This window comes from Suricata suricatta, chromosome 9 (assembly GCF_006229205.1).
Source record: "Suricata suricatta isolate VVHF042 chromosome 9, meerkat_22Aug2017_6uvM2_HiC, whole genome shotgun sequence".
In the NCBI taxonomy this organism is placed as follows: domain Eukaryota; kingdom Metazoa; phylum Chordata; class Mammalia; order Carnivora; family Herpestidae; genus Suricata; species Suricata suricatta.
The window spans coordinates 84,600,988-84,622,040 of record NC_043708.1 but is presented as its reverse complement, the minus strand read 5'-3'; the positions used below and the strand labels follow the sequence as shown (position 1 = coordinate 84,622,040).

The following is a 21,053-nucleotide window of genomic DNA, read 5'->3' as shown; positions in this document are numbered from 1 at the left end:
GAGTGATTTTGGCAACAATTTATATCGTTGATCTAGGTGAGGGAAACTTCAGCTCAAAGACTAAAACCAAGGAGTGTGAGTCAGTCTTAGCCCTAGTCAGTCTTCTTCCCTCAGGGCACCAAGAAGGGCACCTGTGGAGGGGATGTTTCATGTCTGGAATTATGAGCTTAAAGAACAAGGAAATCACCGCAGGAAACTAGGAGAAGCAACCCCAACCTAAAGGAGCGGGGGAGGTCCCAGGTGGCCCAGCCAGGCCTTGGGCACTAACTTGTAGCAGAAGTCAGCGTTGTGCTTATAGAACCGGCAGAGGTTCCCATCATCAGGGGGCGTGGCACAGAAGAAGATGGATGGCGACAGATTGTATCGGCCAATCTTGCAGAATTCATCCATTTCTCGAAGAGCACCAGGCTCGATGGCAACACGATCCCCTGGAGAGGAAAACGTGGGCAGGGGCAGAGCTTCTTTGAAGGACCACACACCTCTGGGGAGATGCCAGCAGGGGGAGCCACCCTCCTCCCTGGGATCCCGGGGCCCGCATAGAGAAGCCCAACCCATTAACGCTTTCTTCCACAGAAAACTCGGGATGTTGCACAGAACATGACCAGCACACTTCTCCAGACTGGTCTGGCCTGCCCTATTACCAATCATGGAACAAGCCAAGCCACCCCTCAGCTCCACAACCGCTTCCCAGCTTGGGAAACAGAACCAGTCCCATCTCTGAGGCAAGCCATATCCAGGATTCATCTCAATTTGCTGTATGGAGCTTGCAGACATTTTTTTCTTCACCTGCTTTGAAAATATGGGGCAAGGCCTTTACCAACACAGGAGCCACAATTATGGCATGTCTTACGTTCAGTCTGGTTGCATCTGACAATACCTAGGAGTTAGGTGGTCCCTGGTTAGCAGACCTGCTCAGGCAAATGACCCACAGAGGTCTCAGGCTCCAGCAGAGAGTAATTTCCAGGCTTGTAAACTAGTGTACTTCTCTTCTCTCACTATGCCTGCTTGGAAACCCAGCTCTAGAATTGCTCTTCTATCTTTTCATTATGAAAAATTTCAAACATACATTAAAGCTGGAAGAACTACAGTGAACACCCAGATGTCCTCCACCTCAATTCTTCAGTCAACATGTAGCTAATTCTCTTTATCACATATCTGGCCATCCATCCCATCCATCCACCTCTCCTCCATCCACCGAGCCATCTTCTTTCCTGATGCATTTCCATGTAGCTTCTAGCATTTAGTACCCTCCAAGCTTAAATACTTCAGCCCCTCTATCATTAACTAGACTTCGATACTTGTTTCTAGATCTTTTTTAAAGTAAAATTTAAATATTGGTAAAATGCACAATCTTATATAGATCAGTAGATGAATTTTGAAAGCTGCATTCACCTGTGTTATATAAACCCCTATCAAGATACAAAACATTACCACTACCTTGGAAACTTCCTTCCTTTGTGTCCCTTCCCAGTCAGTCCTCACCCCCACCTGCACAGATGTGGAAGAGTACAGCTAGGGCCCTCCTTAGTCTGAGGAGTGTCACCCGTGGGAGGTTTTCCCTTTACTAAGTAGACACACGTTAAGTTATTTTTGTGTCTTTTGCATTAAAAGTACCCACAGAATAATGCAGAGTCCTGGTATGTAGATAGTGCTCATTAAAAATAGTGATGGCAATGATGAACACAGTAGTAGTAATAGAACTAGTATTTAACTATTTACTGTATTTATCATTATTATAATTATTTGAGCTGGTATTATTGTACAGAAAATTCAAATTATAAGATAGCCAGATTGTATTTAAATTAAGAATTCTTCCATGCCTTAGATTTATTAGTTCTTTAAGATTTATGTTAAATTTATAAGCAAATGTTAAGAACTACTCTGAATGATTTCCTTCTTTCTAGACTAGATGATTAGAATTTTCAGTCCAAATTAGCATATGAAACACTTAAATAAAAACTGTGTTCTAAAAGAAAAAAAAAAGGATCCACAGAAATCCCTGCAATCATCAAATGTATTCCCCCAACCTGTACGTGTCTTCTATCCCTCTCAACTTTCCCTGCGGCCCAGTGAGCTTTCTCCAAATTATGTTCTACCATTGACGATAGCTTCTTCAGTCTAGCATTCAAGAGTCTCCATAATCAGGTAGAGTTTTATATTGCTCAGTTTTGTCTTTAATTATTACATTATAATAATATAATAATTTATTAACAACTTACAGCTGTACAGTGCTTTTTAAAGAGGGACTTTTATACAGATTATGCATTTATATCATCTTCACTAATTCCCCAACACAGAACTTCTACTCTTAGCAGCACAGAATTATTAGCAACCCAGATCTATTATGCTTATCTCTGTGATTTTATTACTGTGTTCCTCTTAACTAGAATATTAGCTTTGGACCCCTTCACTAACTCAAATACAAGACCATTCTCAGGTCTCCAGATGCTGGGCAGGACAGTGGTTCTGAGCACTTGCTTTAGAGTCATATAGACCAAGGCAAGCATCCCAGCTTGAGACTCACTAGTGTGTGACTCTGCGTAATCACCACACTTTACTTTCTTCATCTGTTAAGGAAGAAAATAATGCCTACCTCATAGAGTTGTTTCAGTAATGAAATACATAATTATACTGCAAATATTTAACATGGAGACTAATAGTAAAGCAATGAATATTAGCTATCTTCTATTACTGTTAAGTATCCAGCCCCAAGACCCATCTCCTCCATGAACCTTCATTAACCATCTCTGCCCACCACAAATGGCCTTTTTTTGAACTGCTAGGGCCAATTCTTTTTCATACCTTATAGCTCCCAAAGGTCTTATTCTCTAATTATTGGTATTTATGTCCTGATGTCTGGTCTTCTCAACTAAATGAAAGTATCCAGTATCATATCTTCTCTATTTTCTGTATCCCTCAAAGCACAAGGTTGGATTCCTTGTAGATTGCACTCAGCACTTATTTTAACTGAAATTTAAAGGCCCCCCCCACCCCTTATTATGACTAGTATTTAGGGATCTGGTCCCACAGGTAAGAACCACTCAGTGGCTGTTGGAAACTATGAATCTTCACTTTGGGATAACACCACAAAACCTCAGGGACTTTCTCAACTTCCACTCACGATGAATGGAGAGCCTGACAACATTGCTAAATGAGACACAAGTCTAGCTTCCTCAGGGCCAGACGGTTCCTATTCATGTAACTGTGCTCACAGAGCTTTATAACCAACACAGAAATGGCACCTCCTGCCAACCTTCTCTTTCCCTCAAATAATCTGATGTTGTCTCCAGGCTCATCAGCAAAGGAAGAATAAAGCCAACAATTGGCTGCATCACACAGCTTGAATTTAATTCACTTATTGGGGAACATCACAGGCTGTCAATAGCTGAGAATTCCTCCCTTCAAGAGAATGAATTAAGCAAATCTAGAAAATTATTGGCGGTTTTCCAGTCATCCAATAAGATCGGTGACTGTACCAAAGACCCTGGTTCTCAGCATACGGAGATAGTTTGTGGTTCCTATGCCTGGAATGTTTCCCCCGTCCCTTTACCTGGCTTATTCCTTAGCTGCCTTCAGGTGTTGGAATGAATAATTGTTCCTCCCTCCGAGGAGCCAGGGATCTGGTTAGAACACCCTGATCACACCCCTCTTCTTCTCTGTTGCCCTCAACACAATTGTATTTAAGGAATTGTAGTATGTGCATCCCAGGCCTGTCTTCCTCTGTGGAAGGTATGATCCACTTATGTAGAAATTGAGACTCTTATGCACTGTTGTAATCCCAGGGTTTAACAGAGGCCCTGGCCCCAAGAAAGTGCACACAAATATTTATTCATGTTGAGAGATAAATCAATCAATGAGTTGAAGGGTTTTGCTGACCTGGCTTTAGGTGCTTTACCAATGATCCCACTTTTATGACTGTTCCTGAAGCTTCATGCCCCAGAACCATTGGCTTTTTCACAATAAAATCCCCAATTCGACCATGCTGCCAGTAGTGGACATCTGAGCCGCAGATTCCAACGGAATGCATCCTCAGCAGCACTTCTGATAAAAGGAAGGAGAAAACAAGTGAGGGAAGGAACCATCCCCCCTGCAGCCAGAGGCATCACCATGCTTCCCCTCTGGACAGGAAGAGGGTTTGGTTTCAAAGGCCAGGTACAATATTTAGACCACAGAGAAAAAGCAACCTAAACAGCAACACCAATGAAGGCTTGCAAACCAAGAAAGCTTCCACAGAGCAAAGTAACTGCATTTGAGGGTTAACGCTATGTGTCAGCTTAGCTAGGCTATGGTGCCCAGTTGTTTGGTCAAACGGTAGACGCTGTGGTGAGGCTATGGAGTCTACTGACTCAATAAGTTAATTGTAAAAAGTAAAGCAGATAACTCTGCATAATGTGGGTGGGCCTCGTCCAATCAATTGAGGGCCCTAGGAGAAAAGATTGAGATTTCTTGAAGAAGGAGTTCCCTAAGACTGAAGCATCAACTTTGACCTGATTTTCCAGCCTGCTGGTCAACTCTACAAATTTCAGATTTGCCAGTCCTCACAATCACATGAGCCAAATCCTCAAAATAAATCACTTCCAGGCCTCTCTTCATATATATGTATATATAATATACCTATACGGTTTCTAGACTATTAATATGCTATGGCTGAATCTTATCAATTCCTAAGAAAAAGGCTGGCAAAATCTAGGCTTAGCGACACTTTGTAAGCTATCTGGCTGCATTCTGCATGCCTGTTGTTCAGTTTAAAAGTGCAGATTTAATTTAAACCACCCAAAGATTTCAGCTGGTATTTCCCCTTCACAGATTTGAATCAAGTGAGATTTGTTGGTATTGTTGTTGTCAGTTTTCCAAGTTGAAAATAATAATGCTACTGGCCCCCTCTGCAAAAACAAGTGTGAAAGGATTACTGGCCCAGTCTGACTAATGTGAGCAGGTTGCAAGTATCTCCCTGAGAAAAAGCTCTGCCTTAGAAAGACAAAGAGACCTAAAGCTCTGCTATGCATACAAGTGTCTCACAGGCTGCCCTTGCCACAAATCATGGGTGATCCACAGGTGCGGTTCTGTACCACCTTCCCTGCCCTTGGCTTTGTTGACAGAGTAAGAAATGGCAGGGTGAATACTGAGATCAAAGGTAGAGAAAATGATCTGAGTTTCCTCTCTACCAATTAATAATAAAAAATTAAATTTAACTTGCTAGAAACGCTAGCTGAAATTTGCTATTATTTCCCCTTCCAATTAAGGGCAGTAAAAGACAAAAAAGCAAAAGCAGAATGTTCTGTCAAGGAGAGAAACAGTACCAGGGTCCTTTGAGTCCAAGAGAGCCCTCGTTTGGCTGCTTCTGGAATCCATATAACGTTTCAGGACACAGTGAGGTGCCTCTTTCATGTCTCTGAACACCATATCTTGGTGAAAACACGTAAGCCCTAAATATACATTATGTGCTAAACACTGATAGAAACAGCTATTGTCTATATTCTTATCACTATAAATCAACAACACAGCTGACCTTTGAGTAGCAAAGCTCTTGAGATTCCAGGAAAGTTGCTTTCAATCTGATGTGCACACGGAAGCTACAGTTCTGGGGAAAGGTGAGGTGAGGAGGCACGTCCCCAACTCATCGATGACACAAAGAGGACCTGGTGGGGCAGGTGTTGGGTGTTGGTGTCTATAGACAGCCCCTCCCTTACTCTCAGCCTCACTGCAGCGTCCTGCACAGGGACAGGAGGGATTGGAAAGCCAACAGGGTGGCATAACTTTCCCAGGTACAGACACATTCAAGAAAATGTGCATGTCAGCTGGGCCTCACAGGCTCGACCAGTGACAAGCCAGAAGTCTGGAACAAAGGTGGCAGGAACCCTACCCCAGAGCACTCAGCCACTATCTGTGCTTGGTTGATTAGGACTGTGGGGTAACTAACACTCCATGTAGCCTGTCCCATCCTCACTGGACAGAATATCCTAGCCTTCCTCCAGTGCACTCTCTTTTCTAACTAAGAGATTAAGTTCTGTGGATTTCTTCATTTTCAAAACTTGGGTAAGGTTTAGGGTTAGGACAGGATTTGGCCACCCGAATGAATGGCAGCTGATATAGAGAGAGTCACCTACCTCTAACGTTAGGTCAAACAAGGAACAACTCTGCCTTTTTGTTCAGAAACTGAAGACATTTAATGTTAAAAACTCAGCAGTCTGATATAACTCTTCTGGGTCTACCATTGTTTTTATTTCATGTAGGAGTCAAGTTGAACCTATCCAGTCATGGTGAATAACAAACTAGGTTTATAGCACAGTTTTTAGTTGGAGGCAAAGTAATAAACAGTAGGAAAAGGGGGGTAAGGGAGCAATGCACAGGTGTCTCCAGGGTAAATAATAAACAATGACATGACATGTAAGTTGAGTATCCCAAGGACCTACCATTTGGGCCTGGTTCAGGGATCGGATGGTTTTCCTAAAGGAAATAAAATAGAAAAATCATTTAGTATGCACAATAACTTTCCCTTATGAACATTTTCAATTTTTTAAAAGTAGGCATCATGCTTAGCACAGAGCCCAACATGGGGCTTGAACTCATGACCCTGAGATTAAGACCTGAACTGAAATTGAGAGTTGGATGCTTAACTGGCCACCCAGGTGCCCCTCAACTAATTAATTAATGTGGAGTTTCATTCAAATATTTCTCCTAGGAATTAACACAGGTTCAGACCACACTGTTGCTGGGCGGATGTCTGAGTGGAAACACTAGACAGTGCAGACTCTAATTGCTGACCTCACCCCACCCATGGGTGCAATTTGCCCCAGACTAATAAAAGTATGCTACATGCTCCTGCAGGCAGAAAGGATGTTTGGATGCCTTCCATATCAGATCCTGCCCTCCTCAAAAAGCATTCTTAAGATATAGATTTGTTTGTCTCGCAAATTTACAGGGCAAGGACAGGGTATTCGGTAGTTGCATATGAGGGCTTTGATTTCTAGGCAGGTCAGAGAAAAGTGTGTGCTGCCACTCTTCCCTTCACATCAGCACACAGACCATTGCGTGGTCCTCTCTTCTGAAACCTCGCATGTGGACTGTCAGAGGCCTTTTGGGAACACACAGGACCTGCATTTTGACTACTCTCCAGGTTCAACAAGCAATCTAGGGCATCTGGGTGGCTCAGTTGGTTGAACATTTGACCAGCTCAGGTCATGGTCTCATGGTTCATGAGTTGGAGTCATGCTTCTCTCTCCCTCCCCCTCTTTCTGCCCCTTGCTCACTTGCAGTCTTTCTCTCTCTCTCTCTCAAAAAAAAAAAAAAAAAAAGCAATCTGAGCTATTCTGGCATTCACAACTATTTACTATTACTATTATTATTATTATTATTATTATTATTATTATTATTAACATTAACCAACTTTTCCTCCCATTGCCAACTAGCTAGGAAATTCCTGGTGACAAGAAGGACAGTGAGTGGCTAAATCCAAGTGTTCATTTTATGAATTCTTTGAAGGTAGCCAAGAAGAGAAAGGAATATAAAATGTTCACTGTATCAACTATGTGCCAGACAACATTCTGGCTTCACACACATCATGGCACATGGCCCACAGTTTGCAGATGAGAAAGAAACCTGAGGCTGAGAAGTTAAATAACTTGGTCAAAGCCATACCACCACAGAGTAGATAAACCAGGATTAAACCTGATTCCCCAACTGCCTCTCTGCATCGCACACTGCACCCCAGGGGTAGAATATGCCTTTTCTCCTCCCAGGTGATGCATGAAACAGCCAGATAGATGATGAGAATGTTGGGACTGCGCCCCATGCACAGTGCTCTGGGCACTGCTCAACGCTCGTCCCCTTCACAAAGACTCCCCGCGATGCTTTAATAGGGTAGCAATAAATGACACCCAGGCTAGTTTGCTAACAAAATAACCTTGATGCCAGAGACTTCAATCTCTTTAGCCACCAGGTACAGTGCACAGCCTCAAACATGGGGGGAGGGGGGAGGGGCTTGTTCTTGTTATGTAACCACTCTCCATAACAGACCCTAAGGTCTGTGGTTCTCACTCAACTCAGATTACCAGTCCCTCTGTTGAAGTAGCTTGATGCTAATTTGAACCCCTCATTCCCAGTAGAACGAAGTCCAAAGAGACAATGGTAATGCTGATTAGCTAACATTGACCAATTTTTTTCCTACCAAGTCCTGTGCTAAGTGCTGCACCTGCATCACCTCACTTCCTCCTCACAGCGATGTGTCCCTGGAAGCACTATGATAAAATCGGTGGAACTACATCCAAAGCAGCTTGATGTGGGGAGCCTTGTGTGCTCAAGGCAGTTTTTCATCTCTTCATCTCTTGATAGCTGTGAAAGGAAGGAGGGAGGGTGGGGAGAGGGACTCCATCTAAAACTGGGCAACTCAGGATAGCTGGCTGTCACCAAAACCGCTCAGAGTTACTAGTCCCAACTCTGACATTATTCATCAGGGATTGCCACATAAAGTTCTGTTTCTCTTATAGTAGGTGAGGTTTTAAACTGCAGTTTAATTGAAACTAAAAAGACTAAGGTCTTTATTTCAAACATGGAACAGCACCCCACTCTCCCCCGGAAAGGCACTATTTGCCAAGTTCTGAAGCAACAAGTGATAAATCCACAGCATAAGTCTTCATATCCTTACCTCCATCCAGGCCAGCCTTGAATACCCATTTAAGGGTGGAGAGGGGTAAGAAGATCAAAGCCAACAGCGGGCCCTGAGTCACTGTAGATTACCACTGTAAACGTTTGCTGGAGGTAACAGAGCGGACCAAATTTGGCTGTCCCACGCGCAGAGCTGCAATGACTTTCAGAGACACTAGAGGGCGCTGTGCTGACAGCTGGTTTTTCCTTGGTAACAGCACACTTTGCGGAGAACTTAAATACCTCTCCTTGCAAACCAACTTTTACCCCTTCTCTTTCTTGTTGACTCTAACCACTCTTACAACTCATCTTGGCTCCTGACTCCCCTCTCTGCAGGAGACCATGCCACAGAAGCACAAGACCGTGTTAAGATCAGCCCTTAAGTCTGTAAATGTCAGCCTAAGCATGGCTACAGGAGCTCATGTTGTAGAAAGTTATCACAGTAGGGTCACCAAAAAAACCCTTGCTTTTCGTTTGTGGTTCCTTGGTATGTTGTTGGCCGCAGTCCTCTGTTTACTTAATCTCCTTTTTCTGTTTCAGATTTCGGTGAGGATATTCTTTTGTTCACCCATTTCTTAGCCTGTCTGATATCCCCAGCTTTCCCCTTTACCCCTATAGCCTTTGCATCCCCCCAAAGTTTTGTTATCACACATATTCAAACTTTCCTGAACAGGATTGCTTACTTTCTGTGAGTGACAGTAAACAAAGGGATATGGAGGAATTAACTTCTTTCCCGTAGTTGTGTCCGTTTTCTGGCATTTTTCACAAGTCAGAAATGCGTCACAGACATACCCTCCAGGTCTCCCCCCACCTCCTGGAATGGAATAAGTCATGGAAGTAAGTACTTCAGGAAGAACTCTGTGGGAATATGGAATCCTCCCAGGTGTCTCTTGTATCTTAAATGCTATCTTGCATATCCTAAATATACTTTCTCAAGTTAGCCGAAATATTTCTCTCCTAAACGTATCCTCCTGGCCCCTTATCCTCTACTTCCACCTGCACATCTGAGTTCCCGCCCTCAGTACATCTTGCTTGGGTTGCAGCAATGGCCTCAATATGAGGAGAACTCAAGGGAAGATAAGACGCCTTCTCCCTCCAGCAGCTGACCTGCATGACGCAGGGGTGCAGCACTCAGACTCTGGAACAGCAAGTCCATGTACAAATCCAGGCTCCCCCCCACCAAGCTGCATGACCTCGGGGCAGTTACATAACCTCTTTGTGCCTTCAATTTCTTCCTCTGTATAACGAGGATAATCAGAAAATAGAATGCCGAACTCACAGTAAATAAGTTAGGTCTTATTACAAAAGAAATAGAATCAAAGTTATTTTTTCTATAATTAATTCACAGTATGGTTGAACCAGCTCTAGACAGCCTTGTCATTTCCCTTTTGAAAAGGGTACTTATTTGTTTTAGGGAGAAGTTGTTATTTCCCTTGTTGTCACATCAATATTAAGAGAATTGGACTGCTTCTTAAAAAAGTGGAATTTAGGAGAAAGTGTAATAGGATTCCAGCCGTGTTTTAAGCCTGATTCTACCAGTTGTGGAAAAGCGTATTAGGTCAACCTCCCTGCCTTAGACTGAGGGCTTAGAGGCCGGCCTCACCCCAGGTCCTCAAAGCCCACCTTCGCCTCCCACCCCCACCTGCCAGGTTTCCCTGACAACCTATGGCCTGGCTGCCCTTACACTTAGGAAGAGCAGAGCAGGAGACCTTATTTCTGCTTCCATCCCTCCTCAATTTTCCTCCTCCCTTGAGCGTGTTTTGAGTGTGGGAGGAAAATCCAAAGATTTCCTAATTGGCCATTTTGTCATAAAAGGCTTTGTTCTAGGAGTGTCCAACTTCAGCTCAGGGCATGCTCTCATGGTTCGTGGGTTTGAGTCCCGTGCCCAGCTCTGTGCTGCCAGCTCAGGGCCTTGAGCCTGCTTCGGATTGTATCTCCTCCCCCTGTACACCCCTCCCCTGCTTGCGCTCTGTCTGTCTCTCTCTCTCTCAAAAATAAATAAACGTTGACTAAAAAAAAAAAAAAAAAAAGGCTTTGTTCTAGCCACGTGAGACCTGGCAAACTCGGGGTCAAAGTAGAAGGGTCGAACACTCTCCCAAAGTCCACTGACCCACTCTCTGGCCCAAGCCCTCAGGGCTCCAACCAGTCTTCCACTGCTAACACTCTTTCTAAAATGCAAATCGACTTAAAGTGCCCAGTGGCCTTGTAAAATCCTAAACACTCTATGTCCCCGCCACCATGTACTCTGCAAGCCTCTACAATTCCCAGCACACCCTTGTGCTCACTCACCTCACTGGGACCATTTCCGCCACTAGCTGGTCCTTTTCCTTCAAGATTCCACAGAAGAGGGGAAGTGAGGAGAAGGGAGATATCTGAAATGATTTCCTAATTCCTATGGGAACTCAGGGACATGTAGGCTTAGCTGTGTTGGAACTGCAGTGTCTGGGGACATCCAGGGGAGGCTGTACTCCTGGAACCGGCACTGGGTCAGGGATAGAGACACAAGCGCAATGAAACAATCGTCTCCTATAAAAGCCTTCCTTGTCCTCACCAGGCTGGGAAGTTGCCCACTTCCATTCCTTCTAGCTTCTCTAGCACCTAGGATATTGTATCCATACAGGATGGCTAAAGGACTATTTAATTCTCAGCTGTGATAAATAAATAAACTTTAAATAAGTTATTTCCTCCTAATTAAAATGTTTGAACATAACTGTGCATGAACCTATCAGATGGTTCTTTAAGCAAAAAATGAAGCCTCTTGAGCTTTGCTGTATGCTCTAGTATATTAGTGACATTGATTAAATGCTATGTTCAGGTCTAGGAAATGGAATTAAAAAAATTTTTTTAATGTTTATTTACTTTTGAAAGAGAGACAGAGAAAGAGTGCAAGTGGGGCGGGGAACAGACAGAAAGAGAGACAGAGAAACTGAAGCAGGGTCCAGGCTCAGAGCTGTCAGCACAGAGCCCAAAGCAGGGCTCAAACCCATGAAGCATGAGATCGTGACCTGAGCCAAAGTTGAATGCTTAACTGATTTAGCCACTCAGGCACCCCAGGAAATGGAATATATTTCTCCAAGAATAAACATTAAAAAATAATAAAAACTAAAATTGAGCTACATATCTCTTTGCAAAATCTGAACATATTTCCTCCGGTAATTAGCGTTCTTAGTGTGTCAATATGATTTTGAGAGAACCGCCAGCTTTAATACTAAAAACAGTGAAAAATCTATTAAGTGGATGTCAGCACTGTGCGTGAGTATGTATTTCTCCTTCTTAATTTCTGTCATGCAATTCTGAAAGATAAATCTCCCCCCATACTCATCATTCTAGCTTTTCCCTTCAGAATAGGGCTACTTTTACCTCTTAGTAGTACTAGGACTTATTACATAAAATGTTGTGATCCTATGTGTGGTATTGTTGACTGCTTCTGCCACTTCTAGGGGAAGATGTTAGCTTTGTGCCTCTGGACCTCCTGCAGACATAAGGCACCGTCCTTCCATAGCGGTTGGCAGAATTGGCAGAGATGACCAGATTTGCTGGATTTAATTTCCTGTTGTTTACCTGGGTTTGGGTCTTGTTTTACTGTTGAAACACACTTTACTAAAATAAAGGGAAGTGGTATTTCTTTGGGCTATTTGCCACTACCCTATTTTCCCTTTTTCAGAAGGAGTTTTAGACTGTATTTTTCAGTGCCTCTGACTGATAAATCTAGTTCAGGTGTTAAAGGGTTAAGGAGCCAGCATTTCCTCAGCATAAACTCCCAGTTTAATCCAGCTGATACTTGAAGCCTATCAGGGCCCTTTAATTTGAGTGGATAAATGCAGCTAGTTCTGTCAGCTGATGGCAAAAATAAACAGGGAAAAAAGACACTGCTCAGGACCACCTGAGGTGTCAGTGTTGATGCCCCCCACGTTAAATAATCCTTGTCTTTGCCTACAAATCTTAACAGTAAAGTACATATGCAAGGAAGGGATATTTTCATGTGTTATATTACAGATATAGAATTACTTTACTTTAAAAAAAATAATTATTACAGGGGCACCAGGGTCAGTTAAGCAGTAGACTCCCAATTTTGGCTCATGATTTCACAGTGTGAGATGGAGTCCCGAGTTGGGATTCCATGTGTAAGAGTCACCTTGGGAGTCACCTTGGCATGGCGACTGAGCGGCCATTTTGCTGTGGGTTGGAAAAACACCGTGCACCTACGACCCCGACCCCTCACCTGCAGACCTGGCATGTTCCACGCTGTTTTGAAAACAGCCAATCATGGAGCCCCAGCTTCCCACCACCCTGACAGAGGAGGCAACCTATCCCATCCCGCAAAGTCCCTAAAGTGCCCTTATTTGGTGGTCTGCCCTCCCAGGACCAGACCGGAAGTCTTCCACCCATAAAATACCTCGCCCCTCCTATACCAGAGGCGACTTCCCTGACTCTCCACTCCCGGAGTCAGGAAACCTCGCCTGGGAATTGCAGATCCCAATAAAGACCTTCTTGGCTTCATAACTTGGTCTCCTTCTTTCCTCTCGTCTCTGCCTCCACCCATTAAATCTTACACCATGGAGTCTGCTAAAGAGTCTCTCTCCCTCTCCATCTGCCCTGCCTCTATGAATACATAAATAAATAAACAAATAAATACAGATTCAAATCAATTCTTTTGACCTAGGGCATAACACATTTCCTCAAAGTGCAAAAACTTAAGAAAAAGCTTCATGGGGCCTGATAAATGTTTAATTAAGCTTCATGTTGGTACATTTCCTCTGCCCTTTATAATTAAACATCAACTCATCGTTCTAAAAGGACTATTTTCCCTTTAACTTGTTCTTTCCTCCAGGCAAAAATTTGTCATCCCAAAATTGATCTCTTTGGCATAAGAATTATTTTAGGCTGATTATTTTTAACAAAGAGCAGACCTATGAAAAGCTCTGTAAACTACTTAAGTTATGGTTTACAAGATTTACATTTACAAGGAAAAAATCTCCACTTGTAAGGGTGTCTCCCTCTGTTCCCAGAAGAGGATGACTAAATCTCTAGAAACTCTTATCAAGGAAGAAGGCACAGATTCAAATTTGTATAACCACCTTATCCTTGTTTATTGTGTTTTTTCTTGAAAATCTTCCATAACTGGTTTCCCTCATTCTAAGAAGACCTTTGGTCTCTAGCTGGAAATGGTACTTAAGATGGTGGCTTGGGATATTTCAGGAAATTATTCAGTCTTCCTGGTATCTCCCTTGTATATAGGAGGTGCACTTTATTAAACTTGTGTACCTTTCTCTTGTCAATCTGTCTTTTAGGGGCACCTGGGTGACTCAGTCAGGTAGCATCTCATCGACTTTGCTTCAGGTCATGATCTCGTGGTTTGTGAGTTTGAGCCCTGCATCAGACTCTGCTCTCAGCAGAGCCTGCTTTGGATCCAGTCTAACCTCTCTCTCCCCCTCCCCCATTCTCTCTCTCGCTCTCAAAATGAATACATAAACTTAAAGATACATTTTTATAAATCTGTCTTTTATTACAAGGAATCTCGGCCAATAACGTAGAAGCACAGGGAGAAAAATCACTTTTCATCCCCTACATGATAAAACAAAAATCTGACTATAACCCATCCTAAACCCACTGTTCAGCTTCCTAGACACAGGGTCTGGGTTCTTCCATTCTCCCTGGCCAGATGCTAGTGCCTGAAATCTGGCAGAGCTGTCGGGAGTAAGGCAAACAAAGTGGACACACAGTGAACTCCTGATGCAACGCGAACTATGGACTACTACGTGACACAACACATACAGAAACTGATAGGAGCATTTTGACATTGCTGCAACATCAAAACGCAGCAATACAAGCATATCGGTTCATGGCTAAAAATACAAATTGGTGCTTCATTTGGGATAGTTTTTGAAGCACTACAACAAAGCACCCAGCGCATGTCTGGAATATAGTAGGCACTCAACATGTTCTCTTTGTTTCCCTTACCTTTCAAGTGAAACCTAGAGCATTAAAAAAAAAAAAAAAAAGCCTCCCTCTTCCCCATCACCAAAAACAGCTTCTGTGGAAAAAACTAATTTGACTGTTTTACATCCCCTCTTCATGAACTAGTAACTCAGAGAGAATCCATTTCCCAATCAAAAGCAACTTCTGGATTTATCAAGACTGACCAGGGAGACACAAAGTAATTAGACTGGTTAAGTACAGACGAATATAAGATTATTGCCTGGGCCCACATTTTACAGGCACCATTCCATTGTAATGGTCAAGGGCAGGCTGCCCCAAGATGGGACACACGAAGAGCAATCTAAATTGGAGAGTCTTGGGGCACCTGGGTGACTCAGTCGGTTGAGCATCAGACTTCGGCTCAGATCATGATCTCAGGGTTTGTGGGTTTGAACCCCACATCAGGCTCTCTGCTGTCAGCGAGGAGCCCACTTTGGATCCTGTCCCCCCTCGCTGTCCCTCCCCCACTCAAGCTCTCTGGAAAATTAACATTAAAAAAATAAATAAATTAGAGGGTCTTTACAGATTAAGGGCTATCTATTACCAGAGATAAATTTTATCTGAGTAATCCATCTACAGGGCAGGGCAAACATTTGTTTACCCAACATTTACTTTTTCATTTTTCTGTGAATTGCATTCATTCCCTTTGAAATCAAGCCCCTATCCCCTTTCTCCTTGGTTAAGAATGACACATATGCCTCATTTTGCCTGTCTTTGGAATTTCCATGTCTGTGTGGATTCACTGGACACCTGCTATAAATTTGATTTTCTCCTGTTTGCGGCGCCTGGGTGGCTCAGTCAGTTGAGCATCCGACTTCAGCTCAGGTCATGATCTCACAGTTCGTGGGTTCAAGCCCTGCATTGGGCTCTGTGCTGACCACTAGCTCAGAGCCTGGCGCCTGCTTCAGATTCTATATCTCCCTCTCTCTCTGTCCCTCCCCTGTTCATGCTCCGTCTGTCTCTCAAAAGTAAATAAATGTAAAAAGTAAATAAATTGGATTTCAAAGGGAATGTCTTGTGTCAATTTGATTCTAGGTCCAGCTAGGACCTTTGAGGGGAAGAATTCTTGCTCCCTGACATCATCTAGTCCTCATACACCCGAGATGAGAACTAATGTTATCCCCATTATATAGATGGGAAACTGAAGCAGAAAGTAATTTGGGGAGTCCCACAACTATAAACAACAGAGTTGGCACTAAACACCAGTCTGGGCCTCAACCTGGATCGTGACCTTATTACTGTTTCCTTTTAAAGAGGACCTCAGTGAGCTGACACTTTTTGCTGACAGACTGTTCGCCTCTTTATGCATCAGCTTGGCTGCCTCTCCCCTTGCTCCTTTTTTTTTTGCCTCACATTTTTGTTTTCCTCATTATAAAAGAAAACCACCAGTCAGTGTGTGTGTGTGTGTGTGTGTGTGTGTGTGTGTGTGTATTTAGGTGTACATACTCTCTCTGAATTACCCCCCAACTTACAAATGCTTGGAGCCCAGTCACTGTGGGGGCCTGAATCCCAAAGTCAGGGAGCATTGAAGCTGCCTTGGCCCTTCCTTGCTGTGGCTGAGGTGATCACTAGCTACGTAATAGTCAAGGAATTTAACTTTTCCTTCCACAGGATGCAGCCACAGCATCAAGGAAGAAAAGGGAATCCTGTCTTCTCCATAAGCAGGAAAAAGGGTAGGTGTTCCATTTCCTTGTCAGCAGGTGGAAGATGGCAGGAGTCAGAAGTGGCCCAGGTTACATTTCCCCCACAGAAGCTCAGGCCTAGGAAGGGTCGAGCCCTTGTTTCCAGCTTCAGAACCCTTCCAAATCCTGCTTCAGATTTCAGAAATGGGCCTTTCCCCAGACAGCTCCAGACAGCCCTTTCTATCAGTGGATCCTGACCCTGGTCAGCCAAAATGGCCACAGCCTGCCCTGCCCAGGAAATCTTGGATTTCATTTTGTTTCTGGTGTTCCCTCTGAAAGCTGCCCCAGGACTGTTCCTCCTTGTTGCTTTCTGATTTACTAACAGTACTAACCCCTAGTCCCAATCCACTTACCTATTCCCCCTACAGAAGGGGGTGGATAGGCAGAGATAGTATATGGAAAGGTGGGGTCCTTCTCTGGAGGGAGTGGTAAGGGGCCAGGAGGGTGTTGCATGGCAGGTATCTGAGGCACCATAGACATCCCTGGTCACTCTTCTCGGCTGACAGCTTTCTGCCTCTTCCCCTGACTCTGAGGCTCTCTTCAGGATAATGTTCTCCATTTTCTGCTTTCTCCTTCTACATGTCCTGCTCAGCCTAGGCAAGTTCATTCATCTACAATTTCCCAATAGAGCACTACTTTGGGCAAGGCAATAATATTTTGTTGAGCAGGATGCTATATTTGAGGATGAGGGAACTTTGGGTTCCCCTACTTCTCGGCCAAGTTGATTCCCCCAGCAGGAAAGTGCTATGAACTCAATGAAGTCTGCCCATTCGGTTACTGTGACAAACTCTCCCCCCATTTCCAAATGCCTCATGAGGGGGATGGGGAGAGGTGAAGTCCTGCCCAGTAGAGACACAAATGACTCTGGAACTTACATCTCCAGCCCAAGAAATCTACCCTGCACTCCAGATCCCTACAACCAAGGTAATTTCTCAAAGCACCTAGAAGTTGTGTCCCAGAGGCATCTTACACTCAAACCTGACCTCAACAGTTTAATCTACTTTTGTCTAGTAAATGATCCACCATCTCCTACTCTCAAACAGCCTGAGGCTCTAATGAATCCACCCTGAGCCACTTTAGTGTAACCACAGGCCACATTCTTTAGCCCATCATGCATTTTCTAGAGCTTTTAGGATATACCCACCCCAATTCATCCCAAATTAAGAGTAGATTCTAAGGCAAAGCTGATAAAATAAAATTTTTAAAAATTAAAAAAGATTCTTTTTTAATATTAGAGGGAGAGAGTACATGTGAATAGGAGGAGGGGCAGGAGAGAAAGAATCTCAAGCGGGATCCACACTCAGCACACAGCCCGATATGGGGCTCCATTCCAGCACCCTGGGGTCCTAACCTGAGCTGAAATCAAAAGTCAGATGTGGGGCGCCTGGATGGTTCAGTCGGTTAAGTGTCCTTGGTTAAGTGTCCGACTTCAGCTCAGGTCATGTGAGTTTGAGCCCCATATCAGACTCTATGCTGACAGCCTGGAGCCTGGAGCCTGGAGCCTGCTTCAGATTCTGTGTCTCCCTCTCTCTGTGTCCCTCCCCCACCCATGCCATCTCTTTCTCTCAAAAATAAACATTAAAAAAAATTAAAGAGGGGCGCCTGGGTGGCTCAGTTGGGTAAGTGGCTGCCTTCAGCTCTGGTCATGACCTCACAGTGGTTCAAGCGCCACATCAGGCTCTTTGCTGTAGGTGCAGAGCCTGCTTCAGATGCTCTGTCCCCCTTTCTCTCTGCCCCTCTCCCACTTGGTCTCAGTCTCTCTCTCTCTCTCAAAAATAAATAAATAAAATTTTTTAAAAAATCTAAAGGAAAAAAGTAGAATGCTCAACCACCTGAGCCACCAGTCATCCCTAATGAAAACAAATTATTATTTTTTATAAAATAAATTTTAATTTGTGCTTCCCACTCCCTCCAATCTTCAAGGCTTTGTTCTAGACAGCCGTGACAGAAAAAGGTCATCTGGATGAGCAGTGGGACAGGCTGAGTTTAAGAGTTAAGGCAAGGCTCCCCGCATGGATCCACTGCCTTGGTGAAGTGAAGTCTGTGAGCCCGAGCTTAGAAGCCAGTAATAATAAAGCCCTTTGCTTTTGCATGCATGAAAAAAAAAAAAAAGAGTTAGGGCAAAGCTGATCCTGGGGTTGCAATTCTAGCTCTGCTACTTATTAGGCCCAGGAAGTAAAGCAGGCCCTGAGCAGATGGAGAGGCAGGTCCTGTCCACCAGTGCAGCTTAACCACTCTCCATTCAGTACAGCAACTGTTTGCAGGCCCAGTAAACAGAACCTGTAATCTTGTACTTCCCATATCTTTACACTTGCTGGTACATTTATTTGCCTGAATAACTCCTACTCATCCTTCAAGAACCAGGTCAAGTAGCATCTATCTCCTCTGGGACCCTTTCCCTAGGTTAAAGACCCCTCCCTGTGAGGTCTTTACTCTCTGGTGCAGCTTCCATCAAAGCCCTCACACTGTCTTACTATTAACTTCATCTGGTGTTGTGGCAATAAACACTAATAGTGTCACTTTAATTCAGGACCTTAGGTGAGACTCCACAGTGAGTGGAGAAAGCACTGGAATGGGACTCAACTTCTGAGCTCTCCTCACCTGGGCAAGCCTATCATCCTGGGGACAGGCTTTTTTTTTTTTAATGTTTATATTTAATTTTGAGAGAGAGGCAGAGCACAAGCGGGAAGGGGCAGAGAGAGAGGAAGACAGAGTCCAAAGCAGTTTCCCAGCTCTGAGTTGTCAGCATAGCCCGACACAGGGCTCGAACTCATGGACAAGAGATCATGACCTGAGCCAAAGTTGAAGGCTTAACCAACTGAGCCCCCTAGGCATCCCAGGAATGGCACTTTTCTTCAACTGAGAAAATGGGAGAATTGGCTCAGGGAAGGAGTTCTTGGTCTAGAGTCCACAAACCTCTAGGAGTTCTTGGTCTAGTGTCTACAAACCTCAAGAGGGTCAATGGAGGGATATAAAGGAAGTCTATAAAATCTCTGAACTCTAAACTCATTCCCTCTGTATTTGGTGGGGAGAGAGACCACAGATTCATAAGTAGCCAAGAACTGTTAATCTGGATAATCTCCTGAGTCTCTCCCATCTAGACCCTGGTACATACTCTCTTTGAGGAAGGAGGAGCCAGGGAGCAGTAGAGATGGTTGGCACCACTGCCATCCCAGGCCCACCTGAGATGGACTTTGTCAAGGGATCCCTGGCATGACCACGGGGCTGACGCTGCAGCTCCCTGAACTTTGGCCCCATGAGCCAGGGAGTGGAGGTGCAGTGCAGAGGAGATATACACATAACACTCTTAAACATGGGAGCCGGATCAGAGAGGAAAATGGCTGGAAAGTGAACCAAATGGGGACTAAGGCAGGTGAGAAGAAAAGAATCTTCAGAGACATAGACACTATTCAGCTCCAGAAGTCTGGTATAGGCATAGGAACACCATGAGTCCTGGAGATGGAAACCTGTGCTATAGGAAAAGGGACCGAAACTGGCACTTTCTGAGTACCTAGTTAGTGCTGGGTACTCTTGTGATCATAATAATCCTGCAAAGGAGATGTAATCAGCCCCAGGCAAGACAGATTAAACAGCAGTTCCACAGCTTTTCAATGTCCCTCTGGCCCTCCTTTCTGCCCTGCACTGTATGCCCAGAGAAATTCTGAGCATGTCCTACATCAGGCAGCCTCCTGGTACCTCTTTGGAAAAGTGCAATAAGAAGAGCCAAGACTGAATCTGCAGCTGGCAAAGGAGGGAGAAGGCTTCAATCAGTTTGCAACCTTCTGGGGCTCTGGCCACGTGCCGGCCACGGGGCTGAGTTCCGGGAGGCACATGACAAGAACCTTCCTCTTAGCACCTTACAAACCAGCCAACCCCTCCCCCCAACATGGTAACCAGTTCTGATCTGGGCGGTCAGGGCACAGGGGTGCAGGACCAGAGTAGCGCTGGAACTGCCGAGCTGGGACAGCTGCTGGGCTGAGTTCTGAGGCCGATGGGGCAGCATCCGGCTAGGCTTCCCACTCCCCTTCCCGTTTTACCAGGCGCAGGTCTCCGGGTCCGTGCACCACCAGGGAGAGGTTCTCGGGCTCGGCAGCCGCCATGTCGCTGTCTCCCTCCTCGGTCAAGGCTGCAGTCTGCAGAACGCGTGTAGGTCTGGTGACAGCTCTGAGAGGGTTGGGGGTAAGGTCTGGGAGGCCCCGGTGGTCAGAAAAGGCGCACGCCGGGCCGGGGCGGGGCTTCTCGTCACTGACAACCTGGGCGGGGCTAGCGTGGGGGCGGGGCCTTCCTGCTTCCCTCAGGCGTACCTCGGGGCGCTGGGGGAGGGGAGCCTAAGAAGGAGCCAGAGGAGGGAGCCGGGAAGGGGGCTGAGGAGAGGCGACGCGGGTCCTCCCCAGTCGTCTGCAGTCGTCCAAGGGAACATTGCTGTCCTGAAAGTAACCTGCAGAGGCAACCGCCACCAGACCAATCTCCTCAGACTTGAGCTGCAGAAGAAGGGGGTTCTGCAATGTAGAGCAGATTCTGTGCCCTGAGCCCTGGAGATTCTGTGTCTTAACTAGAGGTGAGGCCCGGGGGTCTATTTGTATTAGCATTGGAAACGTTGAGGCTGCAGGTAGGGCGCGGTCTACACTTTAAGGAACAGGCTCTGCACTGCTGCAGCCTTCATGTGGGCCCTGTATCCCCAAAACCCCGCAAAGTCCCCTGTACAAATAAGAGTGAATGAATGAATTGATGTACCATCCCATGGGCTCG

General features: G+C 44.9%; 1 protein-coding gene across 2 annotated transcripts in view; it reads right to left on the bottom strand.

The window, feature by feature from the left end:
* Nucleotides 1–20,550, bottom strand: part of SORD (sorbitol dehydrogenase) — a 32,970-nt gene extending 12,420 nt beyond the window's left edge. Inside the window, exons 1-4 of one of the 2 annotated variants that reach the window (XM_029951982.1) lie at nt 20,342–20,550; nt 6,414–6,447; nt 3,877–4,041; nt 269–428 (exon numbers count right to left, since the gene is read on the bottom strand). In XM_029951982.1, coding sequence (XP_029807842.1) covers nt 269–428; nt 3,877–4,041; nt 6,414–6,447; nt 20,342–20,404 — 422 coding nt within the window. In that variant the 5' untranslated portion in view covers nt 20,405–20,550. Of the gene's footprint in view, nt 1–268; nt 429–3,876; nt 4,042–5,509; nt 5,640–6,413; nt 6,448–20,341 lie in introns of those variants that run through there. The other variant, XM_029951983.1, reaches the window with a different exon arrangement.
* Nucleotides 20,551–21,053: the final 503 nt, after the last annotated feature.